The 22363-nt window shown below is 40.9% G+C and overlaps 2 protein-coding genes across 8 annotated transcripts in view; one reads left to right on the top strand and one right to left on the bottom strand.

Moving 5' to 3' along the window:
* RBKS (ribokinase) overlaps nt 1–12268 on the bottom strand; it is a 93184-nt gene extending 80916 nt beyond the window's left edge. The window contains exons 1-2 of one of the 5 annotated variants that reach the window (XM_041755103.1): nt 12078–12268; nt 11249–11265 (exon numbers count right to left, since the gene is read on the bottom strand). Coding sequence is in view for 1 of the 5 variants with exons in the window: in XM_041755104.1 (XP_041611038.1) it covers nt 11952–12040 (89 nt within the window). In the remaining 4 variants the exon portion in view is untranslated. Of the gene's footprint in view, nt 1–11248; nt 11266–11951 lie in introns of all 5 variants that reach the window. The other 4 variants (XM_041755102.1, XM_041755101.1, XM_041755104.1 and 1 more) reach the window with 4 other exon arrangements.
* Nucleotides 12269–12397: 129 nt separating this feature from the next.
* The window catches only part of BABAM2 (BRISC and BRCA1 A complex member 2), a 407463-nt gene continuing 397497 nt past the window's right edge, over nt 12398–22363 (top strand). For 2 of the 3 annotated variants that reach the window (XM_041755098.1, XM_041755099.1), the window contains exons 1-2: nt 12399–12546; nt 16111–16262. In XM_041755098.1, the coding sequence (XP_041611032.1) occupies nt 16135–16262 (128 nt within the window). In that variant the 5' untranslated portion in view covers nt 12399–12546; nt 16111–16134. Of the gene's footprint in view, nt 12547–16110; nt 16263–22363 lie in introns of all 3 variants that reach the window. The other variant, XM_041755097.1, reaches the window with a different exon arrangement.

Genomic DNA, 22363 nt, shown 5'->3' with positions numbered 1-22363 from the left:
CCAGGTGTCCCAAGAATGTAACTATTTTTGCATTTATAATAAGATAGTTATGAAAAATATTGGTCACAAGTGGCCAATCTGTCAGAGTGTCATATTCTTGAACCATATATATATATATTTTAAAGATTTTATTTATTCATTCATGAGAGACATACAGAGAGAAGCAGAGACACAGGCAGAGGGAGAAGCAGGCTCCATGCAGGGAGCCTGATGTGGGACTCGAACCCGGGAGTCCAGGATCACACCCTGGGCCGAAGGCACTCAAAGGCTGAGCCATCCAGGGATCCCCTCTTGAACCATATTTATTTAAATTTTGCTTATGTGTAAAAAAGTGTGCTAGGCATAGGGAGAACTAATAAAGAGGAGTATATTATGGACTTACATGGCTTCCTTCCTTCTCATCTCTGGCAGATGTTACCTCCTCAGAGAAGCCTTCCCAGACCACCTTACAGTAGTTATTCTTATTCCTAATTTTTGTTAAGTATTAATTCAATCTGACAAAGAATACTATGTTTCTGGATCAGAGACAGCTTTTTAATTACTTATAATTGTGTTACTTCTCCGTGTCCCAATCTTCCCCAAGGTGACGTGAGAGGAACTTCCAAATAATGAAATCTTTAGAGTTTATATAGGAGCTGACATAGCTGCTGCTCCTTCTTCCCTGCAGTGGAGGAGAGGGGGAGGGAGAAAACAGGGCCTAGGGACTGTTGCTTTGTAATGTAAATGAGTGGGGGGGGGGGTTGTCTCAAGATTTACAACTCCTAGAATGTAAATAAATGTGTCCAAGGAAGAAGTTCCTAAATCTCTCCAGAGGTCTCTGATTTGGTTTGCCATTCAAACATTCTTTAATCCTGGTGCTAGTGATCTTTGCTCAGAAAGTCCTCATCAGGCAGAAATGTGAGAACATTCATGGAGCGTTGCTTCCTGACGATTTTCTTCAGATCAGTATCACCATCTGACATTATAATGCTCATTTATTTCCCTCCTCTCTCCCTACTTTCTTCTGGATTAATTGTATTCCATTTCATCTTCTTTACATTCAACGTAGGGCTCGAACTTACAGCCCTGAGATCGAGTCGCATGTTCCATCTGAATAAGCCAGTCAGGCACCCCTCCCTTTTTTCTTTTTTCTTTTTTTTAAAGATTTATTTAATCATGAAAGAGAGAGAGAGAGAGAGAGAGAGAGAGAGAGAGAAAGAGAGACTTAGGCAGAGGGAGAAGCGGGCTCCACGCAGAGAGCCCGATGTGGGACTCGATCCCAGGACTCCAGGATCACATTCTTGAGCAGAAAACAGATGCTCAACTGCTGAGCCACCCAGGCATCCCTCTTTTTCCTATTTTTAAAAGTGATTGACGGGCAGCCTGGGTGGCTTAGTGGCTTAGTGCTGACTTGGTCCAGGGCGTGATCCTGAAGACCCAGGATTGAGTCCCTTGTCAGGCTCCCTGCATGAAGCCTGCTTCTCCCTCTGCTTGTGTCTCTGCCTGCCCATCCCCCTCCGTGTCTCTCATAAATAAATAAATAAAATCTTAAAAAAAATAAATAAAAGTGATTGATCTAAGGTTTAAAACGAGCATCTTTAACTTAATACAGCTTATTTTCAGACATTACTATGCCACTTTACTTACAAATGTAATTTACAGTTGTATTTCTTCATTTCCCTTCCTTATCTTTGTGCTATTATTATTGTTACATATTTTACTGCTATATGATATAAACCTTACAACACTGTGTTTTTACTTAAACCATCAATTGCCTTCTAAAGAAATTAAGAAATGGAGGAAAAAAGTCTTTGTATTTGCCCCTGTATTAACCATTTCTGGAGCTCTTCATTCCTTTGGGTAGATCTGAGCTTCCATCTAGTATCATTTCTGTTCTGCCTAAAGAACTTCCTTCAGTGTTTATCGTAGTGCGAGTTTCTGGTGATAAATTCTCTCAGCTATTGTTTTTCTATCTTTATTTCCCCCTTCATTTTTAAAGGATATAAAATCCTATGTTGACAGTTATATATATATTTTAAAGATTATTTATTCATGAGAGACAGAGAGGCAGAGACATACGTGGAGGGTGAAGCAGGCTCCCTGTGGGGAGCCCGATGTGGGACTTGATCCTGGGACCCCAGGATCACACCTTCAACCAAAGGCAGATGCTCAACCACTGAGCCACCCAGGGGTCCCAACAGTTGTATTTTTAAATATTTCTTTAAAGTATTTTTTCTTTCTGGCTTGCATTATTTCTGACAAGAAGTCTGCAATCTTAGTTCCCTTATATGTAATGTCTGGTTTTTTCTTCCCCCTCTGGATGCTTTTAAGAGTTTGTTTATAATTGGTTTGCAGGAATTTGATTACAATGAGCTTTGTGGTTTACAGGATGCTTATCCTGCTTGGAGTTCACTGACATTCTTAGATTTATATATTTATAGTTTTCATAAAATTTGAAAAAATTTCAGCCATTATTTCTACAAATATTTTTTGCGCTTCACCTACTCTTTTTCTTCTTAGACTCAATTACACAGACTCCTTGTCTCACGTTACAAAGGCTCTGCATTTTGGTCATTTTTTCTTGTGCTTCAATTTATATAATTTTACTATCTTCAAGTACACTGATAATTTCTTTTGTAATGTCTGCTCTGCTGATAAGCCTATTGTGAATTTTTCATTTCAAAAGTTGCATTTTTCATTTCTTAAACTTCTGTTTGGTTCTTTTCTATATCTCCCACTTTTCTCCTCATTACATTTATGTTTCTCTTTAAATCACTGAGCATTTTATAATGGCTCTTTTAAAATCCCTTTCTGGGGCGACTGGGTGGCTCAGGTAGTTAAGTGTCTGTCTTCGGCTCAGGTCATGACCCTGTGGTCCTGGGATTGAGCCCCACATCAGGCTCCCTGCTTGCTAAGGAGTCTGCTTCTCCTTCTCCCTCTATTGCTCCCCTGCACTGTCAAATAAATTAAAATCTTAAAAAATCCCTTTCTGCTAATTCCACCATTCTAGTCATTTCTCTAAGCCAATTTTGATGGACTTCTCTTTCCTTGGTTACGCATTATGTTTCCTTTGCATGACTATTGATTTTTTTTAAATTTTTATTTATTTATGATAGTCACACAGAGAGAGTGGCAGAGACATAGGCATTGGGAGAAGCAGGCTCCATGCACTGGGAGCCTGACATGGGATTCGATCCTGGGTCTCCAGGATCGCGCCCTGGGCCAAAGGCAGGCGCTAAACCGCTGCACCACCCAGGGATCCCATGACTATTGATTTTTGAGTGGATGCTAAATATTGCAAGTGTTGCACTGCTGCATGTTTTAATTTTGTTGTGTTTTTCCAAAGGGTTGAACGTTGCTTTTTTGGGCAGCTAAGTATCTTGATTCTTTTGAGGACTGCTTTTGAGATTTATTAGGAAGAGTTTAGAGTAGCCCTTACTTTAGGGCAACTTTACTCTTTGTACTAAGTTGTGGTTCTTCTGGGATCTCTACTGAATGCTCCAGGGGTTCAATAAGGTCTCTGGCCTAATGGAATGTAATACCTCCCATTGAACATCATAAATGTTCAATTTAGAGCTTTCTAGTAGTAGCCAAGCTTTGTGGACTTTCTATGTATGTCCATGTAGAATTTAGCAACAGACTCATGGGGACTCCTATGCAGATTTCTGGACCCTTATCTGATTAGCTTTCTTTTCCAGTATATGTTCCCACAAATTCTAGTCACCTCAGTCTCTGTAAGCTATGAACTCAGTTTTCTCAACTCATTGATATTGCCAGACTTTCCTTGAGTTTCTTCTCTCTGTGCCAGTCAGTAATGTGCCTCCAGGACTCACCTGTTTGTTTCTTTTCTTGGCTGGATAACATACCTGTTGTCCAACATCCGAAACAGAAACAGCTGTTATATATATATATATATATATATATATATATATATATACACACATATATATATACACACACACATATATATATATATATATATTCCTTTTTCTTGTTGTTTATGTAGGAAGGTAAGGCTGGTACTAGTCACTCCATCATGGTGAGAAGTAAATATATTTTTTAGAAGATTTATTTATTTGAGAGAGAGAGATAGAGAGAGAATGCACACAGTGGGGAGGGGCAGAGGGAGAGAGAGAATCTCAAGCAGACTCCCTGCTGACCACGGAGCCTGACACAGGGCTAGATCCCAGGACCCTGAGATCATAACCCAAGTGGAAATTAAGAGCTGGCCACTTAACAGACTGAGCTACCCAGGTGCCCCCAGAAGTAAATATTTTTGAATGAATGGTCTACACTTTAAAAGACATTTATAGAGGGGATCCCTGGGTGGTGCAGCGGTTTGGCGCCTGCCTTTGGCCCAGGGCACGATCCTGGAGACCCGGGATCGAATCCCACGTCGGGCTCCCGGTGCATGGAGCTTGCTTCTCCCTCTGCCTATGTCTCTGCCTCTCTCTCTCTCTCTCTCTCTGTATGACTATCATAAATAAATAATAAAAAAAATTAAAAAAAAGACATTTATAGAGACAATTTGGACGACAGATGCCTGTGTACACAGTAAGTCATACAGTGAGATGAGAGAGTGCACAAGTGCTGTGTATGACTGTAACCCAAGGAAAAAAGTAAACTAGTTATTAAAAAGGAATATGGTCAGAATAAAGGAAACAAAAGGGGGCCACATCCTCCTTTATCTCTCTAATACAGGACTGAAAACTCAACATAGAAGGTACCAGGAGAAGCATATAAGTAGTTAGAAACATACTTAAAATTTAAAATGTCATCTGATGTCAAGGAATTGTTTTGAATAATTATACAGAGACCTCCAGGCTTCCCAGCTGAGCAAAGTTCTGGACAAAGAACAGAAACTTAGGGGTGCCTGGGTGACTCAGTGGTTGAGCATCTGCCTTTGGCTCAGGGCATGATCCTGGGATCCTGGGATCAAGTCCTGCATCAGGCTCCCTGTGGGGGTGGCCTGCTTCTCCTTCTGCCTGTGTCTCTCCCCCTCTCTCTGTGTCTCTCATGAATAAATAAATAAAATATTTAAAAAGAACAACAAAGAACAGAAGCTTGGATAGAGAGGTATAGAAAGAGCTCATACAGGAGGTAGAATCGGCAAGAGGAGAGGGCAGGAGAAATATGACTGTATGGGGGGGGATCAGTGAGTGGGAACTGAACAACAGGATGCAGTAAGGTATGTGGGAAAATCAGGATGCAGAAAAATAAAACAGAAAGGGAATTGGTGAGACTAAAGCTTTCATCAAAGTTCCTGATGAGACACATTTTAATTAATTGAAGAAGGCAAGCAAAGTATGACTACTGACAAATTAACTACAAAACCGGCATTTTATTTTCTATTTTGCCAATTAATTACAGTAAACTTTAAATTTCAAAATGACTTCTGTCACCACATTGTAATTATCTAGGCTACTTCTTCCTGCCATCTGCTGGTGTAGGTTAAAGAAATACACATGGAATTAATTTTACCCTAAGCAAAATATAATTAGAAAGATAAATCAGCATATAAAAAATAATGTATTCTGGAATCAATTATTAAAAATGTTAACTTACCTATGATTTTTGGGTTTTGGTGCTCATGTTTCTTTCACATTCCCATCGTGAATAATAAAGAATGGATTATATTTGAGCTTCACGATACATTTTGTAAGATGGGCTAGAGTAGGCATTATTCTCTTTGGCAGCCAGTGAGCTATGTGAAATGTCATTCTTGTTCTTTGAGCCTTTCACTGGTCCCCAGGGCCACCGAATAAAACCCAAGCATCTTGGCATGGCTGATGAGACCTTTCCACATCATCTTACATCTGATGCTCTACCGACTTAGTAGCTGCTGTCCCCAGCATACCCCGTGTATACCCACATCCGTGACTCTATTCCTCCTGTGTTATTCTGGCTGGCCAGAATGTACTCCCTCCTCTTTTTTTTTTTTTTTTTTTGTGGGGTTAGCACTTGCTAATTTGCTAAACCTTGGCTCAGGAGGCATCCCATCCAGGCACTTTTCCCTATACTCCCACAGACCCTGCAAGCACTTACTGCATCACACTACAATGATCTCTGTGTCTACCTTCTTCGGACTAGAAGTTCCTCCGGAACAATTACCATTTTTTTCTAACTGCAGTATCCCTAGCACTCAGCATAGTCCCAGTCTTTCAATAGTGTGCACAAGTAACCAAAATACTGGAGTGACATTCATCACGAAGCCCACCCAACCTTCCTCTCCTGAGAACGTAGACACTAGGGCATGAAGAGCTGGCAAAGGAATAGGTTACTAAAGGAACTTCTTTGTAATACCACATGGTAGGTGTGCTTGCTTTGTCAAATGTTTACTTTTTCATGTGTTTTCCTTGAAGGGGCCAAAGTAGCAAACTTCTCGTGAATGATCTCTTTTGATGTTAGGGCATTTGGTTGACAGAAACATGTTTACCGAAATACTAATTTAAGAGTTGCTAACTGATATGCAACTTTCAAGACCAATTTAAGGAGAAGAAAGAATAATAAAGGATATTCCTGTAAGATTGGGAAAGCAAGATACTACTCAGGTCAACAGCCCTCTGGCTTTGACTTTACTGAAAATGTGATGTACAAGAGATTTTTCAGTTCTAAATATGAAAAGTCAAGAGGCTTCCCAGGACCCTGAGATCATAACCCAAGTGGAAATTAAGAGTACTGGTAGAGTGCCAGGCTAGAGGTTACTGTGATATGTTAGACACATGCAACCTTTTTCTAGGCATGGTATACATTTTCGGCCTTTTTTCTTTTTTTAAAGTAACCTAGGTCCTATGTTTCATCCATCTTGGATCAAAAAGCTTCTAAATTCACTTATTCCGCCATCCAATTAAAGTCTTTTGAGAATTAAGCAATCATTTCCTGACTTGCCAGGGATTAAATTTAGATGCTTGGTTGAACATGAGCCTTATCTCTCAAGCCATCACTTTTAATTGGAGCATGTAAAAGGATAACATAGGGTTTTAGTTGACATCATAGTCTATTGCCATGGAAATGTAAACATGGGTTTGTACTAAGCTTGTCTCAAAGCAAGTTTTAGGGGTACAGAGAGACGGGAGACAGGAGATAAATTATATAAAAAACGTATGCTGTAGAGATGTTGGAATGCCCTTGTAGTTCAAACCTTTAGTGATCTCATCCTGCCTTATGGCCTCAACTTTCCTCGATACACTGATGACTCTCAAATTTATTTCTCCAGTTGGTCCTATCCTCTGAACTCCTGTATCTGTCTTCTTGATGGCCTCAGTTGGATGTCTAACAGGCACCTCAAATCTCACATGTGTACCCTGAACTCCTAATACTGCCCTCTTCCTAGCCAGCTTGCTCTGCTCAGAGTCTTCTGCATCTCAGCAAAGGTCAGCTTCCCCTTCCTCACGCAGAGGCCACAGAACTTGGGAGTAATCCTTGCCCCACCTGTCATCCTCAGCAAACCCTGTCAGCTCTGCCTTCAAAATGAAGATGCTCACTTCTCCACACTTGCACTACTTTCAAGCTACCATCATTTCTTGCTGGAATTATTGCAAGGACTCCGGTCTCCCTTTTTTTGCCCTTGCCTTCCTTTAGTCTGTCTGTTCTGAGAGAGCCCTCACAGTGATGATACTAAAATTAGATCAGATCACTCCTCTGCTCAAACCCTCCAATAGCTCTTCATCACTAATGATCTTTGAATCATTAATTGCCCTTCCCCCTCCCATTTTTTCTTCTTCAGCCACACTGCACTCCTTGTTCATTGATCATAAGAGGCATGCTTCTGCCTCAGGGCTTTTGCATATGCTCTTACACTGGGCATCTTGTATGGCTTGTTTCCTTTCCTCCTTTATGTTTTTACTCAAAATCATCTCAGTGGGGCTTTCTGTGGGCAATGACCTAAAATTACTACTCCCATCTCCCTTTCACACCTTATTTTCCTCCTTAGCATTTATCTAACATACTATGCATTTTACTTACTTCTAGTGATATTGTTTCTTCCATTAAAATATAAGTTCCACGAGGCAGGGATTTTTGGCTGTTTTTCACAGCTGCATCCTCTGCACTTAGGGAAGTACTTGACATATATGTAAAGTCAATAAATATTTGTTGCATGAATAATTTAGAAGATGGGTGATAACCATCATAAGAAAGATGAGTAAAAGCATGATTAACAAAGATCTATGAGCTTAATGTCTAAAAAAGTTCATTTGTTGCTGGGTTTTCATGGAAACCTGTCTTTGGTGGAACTCTGACTTAATTTTCCACAAGCCTGACTTATCTTTGCATTGTGGAACTTCAGAGATGAGTGTTCAAAAAGAGAATAATGATAAACATAGGTGGGTATTAAATAATGTTCATTGTCTGCCATGTTGGATGAGCTAATGATATTTTAAAATTATTAGTACACAGAGCTTACTATTCATAGCAAACTGAAATTACACATGAAAAAAAAGTTGCTCATTGATTGAATTAGCAGTGTCTGGCACACAGTAATGTAATATATAAAGTGAATTGGATTGGATGCTGTCCAAGTGGGCTTAGTTACTGAAGTAGTTTTATTTCTCAAGTGATTACAGAATAAAGGCACAAGTGTCCAGGTTGGCTCCAGTTAAACTAAGAAATTAAGTAAGAGACAGTCATGAAGATACCATCTTAGGCTTGAAAATTATAAATCCTTAGTTGTTGTTCTTGATCAGCTTACAAACAATGAATGCAAACACTACAAGCTTTCAAACAAACTGCAGAAGAAAAGGCCAATAAAAACCAGCAAGAGTTAGAGGTAAAATGATATAATGGAAAGATAAAGCTTGGGAAATGTGGGTTCCAGCTTTCACTGTGCTACCAACTGGCTGTGTGAATTAGGGTGAGTAATCTAACGTCTCTTAGTTTCCTCACCTGTAAAATGTGGAGAATGGACAGATGGGCTTCAGTGATCCCCTAAGCTCTAAGTATTGTAAGATTTTTTTGACTTTAAGCTTTAATCACTGTGGTAGGTAGAGTAAGGTCCTCCCAGTCTCTTCCTCCTGGCGCCAAAGATGTCCACATCCTGACTCCCAGAACTTGTGAATGTTACATTACATGGCAAGGGAAATTAAGGTTAATAAGCTAACTTTAAATAAGCATATTACCCTGAATTATCCATTTGGGCCCAATATAATCACAAGGGTTCTTATAATGTAGAAGAGGAAGGCAGAAAGTGCGCATTAGAGTGATGTCATGTGAGGAAGACTTAACAGACATTCTGACTTTAAAGGTGAGGATGCGGCCATGAGCCAAGGACTGTGGGCAGCCTCTAGAAGCTGGAAAAGGCAAGAAAACAGATTTCCCTTAGAGCCTCCAGGAAGGAAAGCAGCCTGTAGACACCTTGATTTTAGCTCAGTGAGATCTGTGTCAGACCTCTGACCTCCAGAACTGTATTAAATTTGTAACATTTAAGCCACTAAGTTTGTGTCAATTTGTTATAGCAGCAAGAGAAAACTAACAGGATCATAGTATGTACCATAACTAGCAAAGCTGGACCCACATTTATCACCCATGTAGAGTTTTATTTATTTTTTATTTTTATTTTTTAAAGATTTTATTTATTTATTCATGAGAGACACAGAGAGAGAGAGGCAGAGACACAGAGGGAGAAGCAGACTCCATGCAGGGAGGCAGACGTGGGACTCCATCCCGGGACTCCAGGATTACGCCCTGGGCCTAAGGCAGGCGCCAAACCGCTGAGCCACCCAGGGATCCCCATGTAGGGTTTTAAATACAAATTCCATACTCAGGTATTTTGTAAAGGTCTTCAGAGGCAGGAGTAATCAGCAACCATAAGAAGTGTGCAGAAAAGCCGTGAAACAGTCTCTAAGGGAGTAAAGTTTTTGCTAGTAATTTATGAGGAGTAGAAACCTGGTTATTTTACAAGGGGAAAATGGGGAGAGAAGAGGTATTAGAAAGGTTATATACAACATAAGAGTTTATTCCTTTATGAATGAAGGGCTGGGATAAAAAAAATTTTCTAAATTCTTAATTTTTTTTTTTAAGCGGGGTAGGGGAGGGGGAGGAGGAGCAGAGGGGCAGGAGCAGAGGGAGAATCTTAAGCAGACTTCAGGCCAGTGCAGAGTCCCTCTGGGCTCATGACCTTGAGATTATGACCTGACCTGAAATCAAGAGTTGGATGAATCACCAACTGAGCCATCCAGGAACCCCAAATTCCTCTAGCTCTTAAATAAGATTTCAAAATTCCAATAGATGCTACATGAACTTTTGATACCCCGCCCTCCTCAAAGTATGAAGAGTATTCATTTTAAAAGTATAACTATCCTTAATGTCTGATGGTCGAGCTTCACAGAGAGCTCCGACTTTAAGAAGAAAGTGATTCTGAATTTTAACCCTGACACTTATTCAGTACAGTGCAGGGGAAAATTGTTTAGCTGACTCTTTTGCCACTGCACCTATAAAAGTATGTTTTTTTGGTAATCGTCATACCTGCCTCTACCAGTCTCTCCCCCTTTCCACTCTTGGTCTGGAAATTTGATAACCTAGCTTATAAACATTTTAAGCAGTGTTAAGACTAAATTGGTTACATACAGACCCTTAGAACTATTTTCTAAGTAAAACATAGGTAGTGCAGAGATTTGGCGACTGACTTGATTTTCCAAAGGCCTTTTCATTTATTTCCAGGCTCTCTTCTATCCTTTGGAAAGGCAAGGTAGGTTTCAGGACAGATGAGGTCTTCCTGTAGTATGCCTGACCATTTTTAAGTTTTATAATGTAAATATAGCATATCTGAAAAGCCATTCATAAAAATATTAAACAGAAGCAATCTGAATGGTAGAATTTTCTTGGAGTATCTGATTTCTTTTTACAATGAATATATAATATATATATATTTAAGATTTTATTTGTTTATTCATGAGAGAGACACAGAGAGAGGCAGAGACACAGGCAGAGGGAGAAGGAGGATCCATGCAGGGAGCCCGACGTGGGACTCGATCCCGGGGTCTCCAGGATCATGCCCTGGGCCGAAGGCAGGTGCTAAACCGCTGAGCCACCTGGGCTGCCCTATATTACTTTTTATAAACAGAAAATCCTTTTCTTTCTTTCTTTCTTTCTTTCTTTCTTTCTTTCTTTCTTTCTTTCCTTTTTTTCTTTCTTTCTTTCTTTTTCTTTCTTTCTTTCTTTCTCTTTCTTTTCTCGCTCTTTCTTTTCTTTTTTTTTTTCTTGACTAGCCTCTAAGCCCAATGTGGGGCTTGAACCCACAACCCCAAGATCAAGAGTCATGTGCTCTACCTACCGAGCCAGCCAGGTACTCTGCCATTTTCATTAGAAAAAAAGAAAAGAAAAGAAAAGAAAAATTAGTAGGAGGATCTCACCATCCAACCTATTTTCACTTGGCATATTTTCATTATTTGATTTTTTTTTTTTTTTATGGTTGTAAGCATTGTGTTTATGGGCTTTTTATTTCGATTCACACTTAAGATAACCCATATGCTGATACATTTAATACTGAAAAGCAAGGTGTAAATACGAACTATTGCGGGAATGCCAACAGTCAATAGGACCTCTGGTCTATACATCCAGGTTCAGATGAATAGTATCCAACCTGGTTCATGTCACTTTCCTCCACTGGATCCTCACAACAACCCTGAGAGGTAGGCACGTCCCAAGAGATGGAATGACTTGCCCCAAAGTTACTCAGGCTAAGTCAGGGGACAGGTTCAGCTGACTGCTCAAGACAACGGGAGGGCGGGGTCTTTGCAGGCGCTTCTAGCAACAGTAAGAGCTTTCCATACACCCTGGCCTCTGCGATCCCTGACTTCAGGTACCTTGACAAACTCAAACTGCCAGAGAGGCAGGCTGCGGGCTCGGGAGACCCCTAGCTCACCCCAGAAGCGGGCACCCTCCATCGCCAAAGCCCAGGCGCCCAGCACAGCCCGCCCCCCCCCCCCCATACCCCCTCCCGCGACCGCGGGCTCGGCGTTCAGAGCCGCACTAACCTGACCAGGTCGGTCATGCAGGAGCCCACCACTACCACCGCCGCCACCTCCTCCGCCCACTGCTGGCCGGGATCCCCAGCCGCCGCCATGGCCCTAAGGAGGCGCTCTTCACCCCCAGGGACTGACCTTTGCCCTCTGCCCGACCCCGCACCCAGCAACGCCGCTGCGACGCTCCCTACCGACGCGCGGGCCTTCCCGACGGCCCTGCGGGTCGCCCACCTGACTGCCCGAAACAGCCCCGCCCCCAACCTCCCTCTGTTCTTCCCGGGACGGTCTCCCCGCACCACCTCCCGTTACAGAGCCCTCCTGACGGCTCCAGACCCCACGCCGCTCGCCGCCCGCGAGGCCGGGGCGCAGGAAGGGCCCTTCAGGCACTGCGGGGACGCCTTTCCGAGCGCCCGGCTCCGCGCGTCCGGGGGCGCGCACGCCGCCCGCTCCGGGGCCGCAGAGGGGGCGGGGCGGGCGGGGCGGGACGTCCGGGGCCGCGCACGCATCCGGCTCGCGGTGCGCGCGCAGGTCGGTGCGTCAGTCGGGGGCGCGCTCGGGTAACCTGTACCCCACGTAGTCGCCGGTTACCGATCGGACTAAGTTCCAGGTACCTGGACTGGGGCTGGTGCGGGGAGGTTGGATGCCGAGTCGCACAGGTGGCCCGAGGACCGTGATTTAAGTATGCCCAGGGCTCGCCGCCTCTTCCTATAGAGAAGGCCCCCGTTCTAAAGATGCCCTGCTCATCCCCATCACGCTGGTCCCCGCAAGAACCAGCCCCCAAGGCCACAGGCTGCTTTTGGCATATCTAGCCCGCCCCCCTCCCCACCCCCGCTCCCTCGTTAACCTCAGACTCCTTTCTCCTGCCCGCCCGACGAGGGGATCATACAGTTTGGGAAAAGGGAGAGTATCCCTTTATAGATGGCCCCTAGAGAGGGGTGGTCATTCCTTGGGTCTGAGCCTACTTGTTTTTCTTGAATGTTGCCCCTGGAGAAATAGCTTCCCTGCTTAACTTCCCTCGTGCGCTGTATGACGTTGAGGTGACGCAGCGGGACGCCACCCCTTTCCGTTCCATGACGTCAGCAGGGCACATGTTTCCGTGTTTGTCATCCTATCTTAATTGCGCGATAGTGGACGATGCCTTAGACGTCTTTGTAGTCCCCAGGCTGCCCATCCGAGGACCTTAGGTGACCTTATTTTGAGCAGCAGACCCTGTAAAAGTTGTCTTTCTGCATTTTCCTTCTGTAATACGTCAAAATAAGGAAGTACAAATTGCACAAGTAGCATTTAGGGAAGGTGGCCACTGTAAATTTGTGCATAGCTGGGATCTATTGTAGGAATGTAATGTGTAAAATCCACTATTGGGGATGATTCCCCGTCCATGTCCCTGGCTCAAAAGGATCACACCCAAACTATCATCTCTGGCTATTTGGTGACTTCTGGTTTTGGAGCATTTGTTTCCCCTCTGTCTTAGAGAAGTCACTACACCTGTGGTTGAAACAGATTTTAACGCTGCAGGAAGTCTTGCATTGTCAGAAAATAGTATTGTAGTTGTTCTGAAACAAAAATCATTCCTTCAGGCGTTAGTCTAAGGTCATGAGATTAGCTGAGTTGGGATGGGTTGTTGTCACCTTAAGTAAGTATAGTTTGGCTTTTGGTACAGGTCTCTTCCCTGTAGCATTTGACTGGTGAATCACTCAGGCCAGCTTTGGCAGCAGACCAGCTGTAGTCAAATGTGTTTCTAGTGGTCAAACAACCATTAATTCAAATTCATGACCTTTTGTCTGTTCCAATTTTATAAGGTGTACAATTAGATGACTTTGATGCTTTTCTCTTTGGTGATTGCAATTAAACATGCTTATGTGAGTCCACTATGCATGTGGACTTTGAGGGACATCTGTATTTAAATTCTGATCTTTATGCTTGCTACTTTTGTGACTTTGAGCAAGTTACTACTCTTCTTGAGCTTTAGTTTTCCTTTTTTTTTTTGAGCTTTAGTTTTCCTGTCTGTGAAATGGGGACAGTAATAGAGAACAGGGTTGTTGGGGGTAAGTAAATGAAGTTACTGGTGGAGATGGGAAATATAGGGCCTGATACTCAGTATATTTTTCAGAATGTGTTGATTCTGTTTCCATTTTTCATAGAAATGAGAGGTAAAATAATGATAGGTATTATGGGAAAAAGCATGGAAGAATAATTTTGTAATGTAGGTGAGATCCTTTTGTTTTTTTTCCAGATGAGTATTTCTCTGTTTTGCATATGATCTATATAAGCATCTTTTCAAGAACTGTGACATCAATGGATAGAAATAAGAGTGGAAATGTTGCAGAATAGGAAAGAAATAAGCTTCAAAATGATAATATGGGTTAGTATACTGTTCAAAGACAAATTACACAAGTTATCCCTATCATCTGTGGTGTGCGAATTCTAATACCTGCCTTACTGTCCAGGATTGTGACGATTAACTGTGATGATGTATTTGGCGGGTCTTTACAAGTGGTAGTGTTATAAAAATGTACAACGTGATTTTTATGATTGATAATATAGTGCACTGGGTGTTTATTCTTACTTTGTAGTGACGATGGAGTGGTGAAGGGAGGTCATCTGTTAAATGGCTGGAAGAAGAGTTTGTTTTATATTTGCAGAAAGAATGATTTGAGTACTGAATATAAAGCTTTTACTGCCTCAAAGGTACTTCTGGTTGTCATCACTATATCAGGTCACCAAGTTATTTATTTATTTATAAGATTTTATTTATTCATGAGAGAGAGAGAGAGAGAGAGAGAGAGAGAGGCAGAGACATAGGCAGAGGGAGAAGCAGGCTCCGTGCCGGAAGCCAGATGTGGGACTCGATCCCAGGACTCCAGGATCATACCCTGGGCCGAAGGCAGGTGCTAAACTGCTGAGCCACCCAGGGATCCCCACCAAGTTATTTTTTGAAAGATCACTGCAGTCCTTCCCTTTATTACTGTCTGAAGTGATTTAAGCAAGTACTGGTTTTCAACATTTATTTTGGCAGAAACCTATAAGTCCTCATATGGTAAAATACATGAAAACTAGAACCAGAACATCATTTCCTTGTAGTTGTAAGAAATTAATTTGCTTTTGATGCGAGATTATCCTTTCAGATTGAAGAAGGAAGTGATTATTAAAATGGACTTGTTCACCTCTGAAAGTAGAGGTTTTCATTTAGAAGTCTGTTTAGAGGAATTCATTCTTTCCTTCCCTTAGCCCCATGGGTTTCCAAATAATTTAGATATGCTTTATTGGTTTTACTTCTGTATTTTCAAGTGTAAGGACTTTTTAGTGCCTGAAAGTCAATGATTTTTAGATCCATGTTAGTTTGTGTTACTCAATATCAGGATAAGTATATATTTTCATGATTTTAAATAGTTTTTTTTTTTTTTACTACATATGTTCCTGAGATACATTTTCCTTGACCAGGTTTTTTAAAGGCATATTATCTTCTCTCCATACCTCAATATTTCTCTAGCTTTTGTCTCTTTATTTATTTATATATTAAAAGATTTTTATTGGGTGCTTAGCCTGTGCCAGGTACTTTTGTTAAACACTAGGGATTCAGGACAGAGTCCTTTCCTGGGAGAGATCACAAAGCAGGTCAGTATAGCACACTGTGGAAGGATAGTGTATCAGAAATAAATAATTTTTAGGAAGTAACAATTTTAAGTGGGTTATGCTTTTTCTAGAATTTTATACAGTATTATCAATCAACTCCTTCCTGTGGGGACGCCAAGGGAGTGGTTCCTGACTTAATGGTGTGTACATCTTGTGCGTTGGGGAGAGGATTGTTAGCAAAGGCTTCTTAGGGCCTCAATCAAAGCAGGAAGCTTAGGGTTGTAGAATAGAGCAGGGCAACTTTAAGCAGTGTGGGGCAGCGTAACAGTCAGCTTTGGAAAGTAGGATGGAACTGGATTCGAGGGTTGCTGCTTTTCTCTTTTCTCTGAAAAGCATTGGTATAGTCTCTGTCCTAATGAGGTAAGCAACAGAGGTTTGGTTTCTTCTGGAGGGTCATTGGAAAAGGCCACTCCAAGATAGGATATGCAGTGTTTGTTTGTGCAAGAGAAACTTCCATGTGCTGTGCCAGTTTTCAGGACAGTTGTTTTATCTAGTTCCTTTGAATACTCTGACCACCATTCTTTTCTTCTGTTTCCAGTGGTGATTTGCAAGTCAAGCTAAAATGTCCCCAGAAGTGGCCTTGAACAGAATTTCTCCAATGCTCTCCCCGTTCATATCTAGCGTGGTCCGCAATGGAAAAGTGGGGCTGGATGCTACAAACTGTTTGAGGATAACTGACCTGAAGTCTGGGTATGTACCAGAACTAACTCAACTGATGGATCAGGCCCAATCTAGCCTTTACCTAATAATAAACTTTTCTTACCAGATTCATAAAAATTGAACACCATAGAAATTCATCAAGTCATGATCTCATCACATGTTGATGCAATTGGTTTTGTCCAGTACTTGATGTTTTGTGTTTCAAGTTGTTTTATTTGTGTTGTGGGCCATTGCTTTATAATCACAATGTTTGTCTCACTCTCTTTCTCTCTCTCTCTCTCTCTTTTTTTTTTTTTTTGGTGTGTCTCTTTGTTAACAGTGTGCCATGTGGTTTTTAGCAAGTATGTTTTCCATTCATTGATTTGTGTTCTTGTTATGTTTGCTGCAGTCCAGCATGTACTAAAAGAGTTGGGTTTTGGAATTCTGAATCTGATATTATTTGGTAATCTCTCCTGATAGGAAAATTATAATAGCTAGCCAGAAGAAGTCATTTTTCACAATGAGGTTGGAACATACTCTCACACCTGGAAATGTTGCATTAAAAAGCCCTAACTTTTTATTTCATAATAAATAGTTACAGAAAATTTATAAAATATTATAGAAAATTTATGTTGCCGTAATGCAGCATTACTGTTGCATACTGTTAATTGTTCTATGGGCCTTGTTTGAATTTTGCCACTTTTCCCACTCATGCATGTCCTTTTCTTGGTCTAGGATCTAATCCAGAATACAGCCTGAATTTAGCCATCATATCTTCTTGGTCTTCTTGATCTATGACTGTTCCTGTCTTTCTTTCTCTTTTATGATTTTGACACCTCTGAAAATAGCACTGGTTATTTTGTAAAATGTTGCTCAGTATGGGTTTATCTACTGTTTTCCCTTTATTGTAGTGAGAATTGCATCCCCCTACCCCCCAAGAGTACTACAGAATTGATGCTGTATCGTTTTCAGTGCCTTAGGTCAGGGAGTACGTAATGTTCATATGTGTGTTAATGGGAATGTGAACTTTGACTACTCAGGTAAGATGGTGTCCACCAAGTTTCTCCACTCTGGAGTTAGCTTAATCTTCCCTTTGTCATTGGTAAATATCTTGTGGAGTGATTCAGCATAGATGTTCCCTTCCTCTTTGTACTTTTGTCCACTAATTTCAGTGCCCATGGATGGTTCTAGCCTGGAAATGTTATTATTATGGTGCTGGTCTAAGTGATTTTCTTAGACTCCCCTCACATTTTTTAATTTGAATTCTACTGTAAAGAAGTGCTATCCTTTCTCTCTCAGTCACTTATTTATTTATGTCAGTGTGAATATTTAGCTGTTTTTTTAGTCTGTGAGTTATCATCCAAAACTGTCTTCATTTATATTTTTGCTCAGTTGTTCTAGCTTTGTTAATGGGAGCTCTGTCAAATTGGCATTTGTGTTTTTCTGACATAACCCCATCAGCTTTTGAGCACTTTCTTACTAGAAATATGTTGCATTCTTGATTCTCTTTTAGCTTCTCTTTTAGGCTCTTTTGCCTCTATACATCTAGCTATTTTTTGACTGAGCTGAAGACTTGGATTTGAGGATATACACTTTCTTCAGCAGTAAGATAAAGAAGACTAAGTTGGATATTTTATTGCAAAGTAGGATACTTTTTTTTTTCTAAGATTTTATTTATTCATGAGAGAGAGAGAGAGAGAGAGAGAGAGGCAGAGACACAGGTAGAGGGAGAAGCAGGCTCTATCCAGGGAGCCCGATGTGGGACTTGATTCTGGGACCCCAAGATCACGCTCTGGGCTGAAGGCAGGTGCTAAACCACTGAGCCACCCAGGGATCCCCCTGGAAAGTAGGATACTTTTTAAAAGATCTGGCATTGGGACGCTTGCCTGGGTGGCTCAGCAGTTAAGCTCTGCCTTCGGTTCAGGGTGGGATCCTGGGATCTGGAATCGAGTCTCACTTTGGGCTCCTTGCAGGAAGCCTGCTTCTCCCTCTGCCTGGGGCTCTGCCCCTCTCTCTCTCTCTCTCTCTCTCTTTCTGTGTCTCTCATGAATAAATAAATAAAATATTTTAAAAAAATCTAAAAAAAAAAAGATCTGGCATCATCTTTAATTTAATCAGTGGGTGAGGGGTTTCTTTTGGAAGCGACAAAAGTGTTCTAAAAGCAAATAATGGTGATGGTTATACAATTCTGAAGATATATGAAAGATGACTGAACTGTGTACCTACAAGGGTGGTTTTTTGGTATGTGGATTATAGCTTAGAGAAGCTGTCCTCAAAAGAAGCCAAACCCATGAAACAGGGATGTTCACTGTCCCAAATGGATAGGACATGGAATTAGGTCTTCTTTAGTTTGTCACAAACATTTTTTTTTTTTTTAAGAGATGGCAAGGACATGAGGGGACTGATCGCCAGAGGACTGGGGACTGGCTTATGTAAGATGATGTCATCTGAACTCCTTACTCCTTCTGTCTGTATCCTGAGAGAACAGTTGGGTTCATCAACATGAGGTCACCTTACTTCTTTTCTGCAGACTCCTTCTCCAGTGTCCTCCAATTCCTAAATGATTAGTTGAGTGCTTAGGTGCAAATAGTGAATCTGATGATACATTTCAAATGAATCCACTAGAGCTAGCCCAGTCTTGACTAGCTCTGTGAAAAATATTTGAAGTGGCCCTAATGGCATTTAGTGTTTATGGAATTTGCTTTCTTTAGATTTAAAAAAGGAATGCAAATACCTCTACCTACATTAACAAAGTTGCTATGCATAAGACGTTATTAATCTAGAGCATTAGTGATGCCTTTTATGTTGTGCTTGTCTGAAAGATTCGTGAAAGTTCTTTGAAATCTCATTAACAATTCTTTCTTCAATCCTTCCATCAGGCAAAGTGTGCATTCCTCAAGTTTCTTTCTCTTTTTTTTTTTTTTATTTATGATAGTCACACACAGAGAGAGAGAGAGAGAGGCAGAGACACAGGCAGAGGGAGAAGCAGGCTCCATGCACCAGGAGCCCGACGTGGGACTCGATCCCGGGTCTCCAGGATCGCGCCCTGGGCCAAAGGCAGGCGCCAAACCGCTGCGCCACCCAGGGATCCCTCCTCAAGTTTCTATAGCAAAATAGTGGTGGGGTTTGGGAACAGAATGACTCCTTTTTAGTGTGTCACTTCTGGCATTTCCCTTTCTTCTAAAAGAAGAAGCACTCATGATTGCAAGAAACAGGGTGCACATTTGTGATTTCTGTGAACTTGAAGGGGCATACCTTATAGGGCACAGCATACACAGATTTAGTCTTATTTCTATATATGGCTCCTTGCCCTTAAAGCGATGAGGTCTGAGGATCTATATTCTAGATCTACTCATAGGAGTAATAGATAGGTAAGAATCTTTTCTTTTTTTTTTTTTTTTTTTTGGTAAGAATCTTTTCAATAGATTTTTATTTTTATTTTTTATTTTTTATTAAAAAAATTTTTTTTTTATTTATTTATGATAGTCATAGAGAGAGAGAGAGAGGCAGAGTCACAGGCAGAGGGAGAAGCAGGCTCCATGCACCGGGAGCCCGACGTGGGATTCGATCCCGGGTCTCCAGGATCGCGCCCTGGGCCAAAGGCAGGCACCAAACCGCTGCGCCACCCAGGGATCCCCGATTTTTTTTTTTTTAAATAGCAACTCATCTTTATTTTTCTGATGGCACCTAAATCTTTCTACCTTATGTACATCTATGTATGTGTGTGTGTGCGTGTGTGTGTGTGTGTGTGTGCTTCTAATCTCCATTGCTAGACTGTCACGATGTTAAGGACAGGATTCTTATTTAATTTATTTTTAGGCATCCTTAAGGTTGGCTATGGTACCTTTCACAGATAGTGTAGCAAGTAGGGGTTGAATGATGAATAGATAAGATGTTTTCCTAGAGAAGTTGCCTGGTTTGGGGATCATAGTAGTTTGGACTTCTGGCTTGGAAATCTGTCTATTGGTCTGGTAGTTTATTGCTTAAATTTTATTATCCATCATCCTTTAAAATGTCATTCTTTGACAAAAGAAGTGATATTTTTGAAATTATAGTGAAGTGTATTACAGTACTGGGTTTTAGTCTTTGAGATAGAGGGGCCAAATTTTTATTTTAGGGAATTATTCCATGAGGCTACTGACTGTTTATTAGCTTTTTGGCCTGTGTTAATTGGATCACAAGCATGTGCTATTTGTAAGATGCCATATTTTTGTCATTTTTAGTGATATAGTAATCTCAAAGATGTCTAAATGTTCAGTGTTCTGGAATGGTGCCTGGCAAATATAAGAGAAGAACTCAGAGGGCTTACTGCAACCTGTGGCAGCCAAGCCTTATTATCTTTTTTCAGCGTATCACAGTGACTCAACCTTACTGGCACATGGCTGTGTTTGGGGCATCTGCTATGACATCTCATCCGCCCACAACTACCTGTTGCATTTTTTGTTCATGTTCTGAATTTCATTACTTAATTAAAAATAGATACTCAGTGTACTTGGTTACTAAATAGAACAGTTTTAAAAGATGAACGCTGCAAACTTTGAATACTGATCTCTCTTTGGTGTGTTGGTCCCTCTGGCGGGCTCAGCCTTTATTAGCTTTGTGCCTGGAAGGAAGCTGCTGCCCCAGGAGGCAATAGTTTAATTTTGAAGATGGGCAACTTTTAAACATTTACTATCTAGTTGTTTACTGGGCTTTTTTTTTTTCCTTAGGTTTTAAAAAAGTTTTAAATTTAAAAACATTTAACAAATTAAAATTTTTAGATTAAAAAATTTATTTATGAGAGACACAGAGAAAGGCAGAGACATAGGTAGAAGGAGAATCAGGTTCCCCGCAGGGAGCCTGATGTGGACTCGATCCCAGGACCCTGGGATCCCTACCTGAGCCAAAGGCAGATGCTCAATCACTGAGCTACCCAGATGCTCCTCACTGGGCTTTTCCATTTCACTTTCTTTTCTGTGATCTTTTTCCTTTTCTCCTATGCGTATCTTTATACCTTCTGTACTCATTATATAAAAATATATCCCTAAACCATACATAGTATTATTTTGCATGTTTAAAAAGTTTATACAAAAAAAAAAAAAAAGTTTATACAAATGATATCATCCAATGTGTGTGTGTGTGTGTGTGTGTGTGTGTGTGTGTGTGTGTGTATTCTTCTACAGCTTGCTTGTTTTGCTTAGTAGGAAGTTCTTGAGATTTACTTATGTTAATACTTATGGTTCAAGTTCTTTGGTTTGCATTGCTGTGTCATATTCCATTGTATGAATACACCTCCAATTTTTTTTTAAAAGATTTTATTTATTTATTCATGAGAGACACAGAGAGAGAGAGAGAGAGAGAGGCAGAGACCACAGGCAGAGGGAGAAGCAGGCTCCATGCAGGGAGCCCGACGTGGGATTTGATCCTGGGTTTCCAGGTTCATATCCTGGGCTGAAGGCAGATGCTCAACTGCTGAACCACCCAGGCGTTCCGAGCCAGCTAGGCGTCCCTACACCTCCAATTTTTTATTCGCTCTCCTACTGATTGATTTATACCTTTTCTTTTGACAAAAAATGCCATAATGAACATTCTCTCACCTTTGTATAAGAAAAAAATATATATTAGAATATTTTCTGAGGCATGGGTTTTTGAACTGGGTGGGTTTATCCATTGGTAGTTATACAATCAATGGAGTGAGTCATTCCAACATTTTAAAAATGAATGAGAATAGTATGGAAACTATCAGAATATATCACACATAATAAAAATAAGCACTATTTTGTGAATTTTGCTTTCAGTTAAGTAAGTATGTATGTACTGGGTTAGAATGTCAAATATGTGTGTCATGATAAAAAATTTTGAAAGCGGAAAAAAAAAATTGGAAGTGGAAAAAAAGTTTGAAAGCTCACCCTCTAGAATATATTCCTGGAATAAAATTGCAGGTTCTTATGATATAAGCATCTTGTAGTTTATTTAGATATTGCTACATTTTATCAATTTCCTTCCACCAGGAATGAATAAGAGTTCCCATTGTTCTGTAGTCTTAACAGTACTCTGTGTTGTCAGACTTAAATTTTTGCCAATCTGATGGGTATAAAATAGAATCTCATTATGTTTTTAAGTTGTATTTCCCTGATTACTAGTGTAGTGAAGAATCTTTCAAATCTTTATCA

This window comes from Vulpes lagopus, chromosome 5 (genome assembly GCF_018345385.1).
Source record: "Vulpes lagopus strain Blue_001 chromosome 5, ASM1834538v1, whole genome shotgun sequence".
NCBI classification, from domain to species: domain Eukaryota; kingdom Metazoa; phylum Chordata; class Mammalia; order Carnivora; family Canidae; genus Vulpes; species Vulpes lagopus.
Note: the sequence above shows the minus strand (reverse complement) of the source record. Positions and strands in the feature narration are given on the sequence as shown.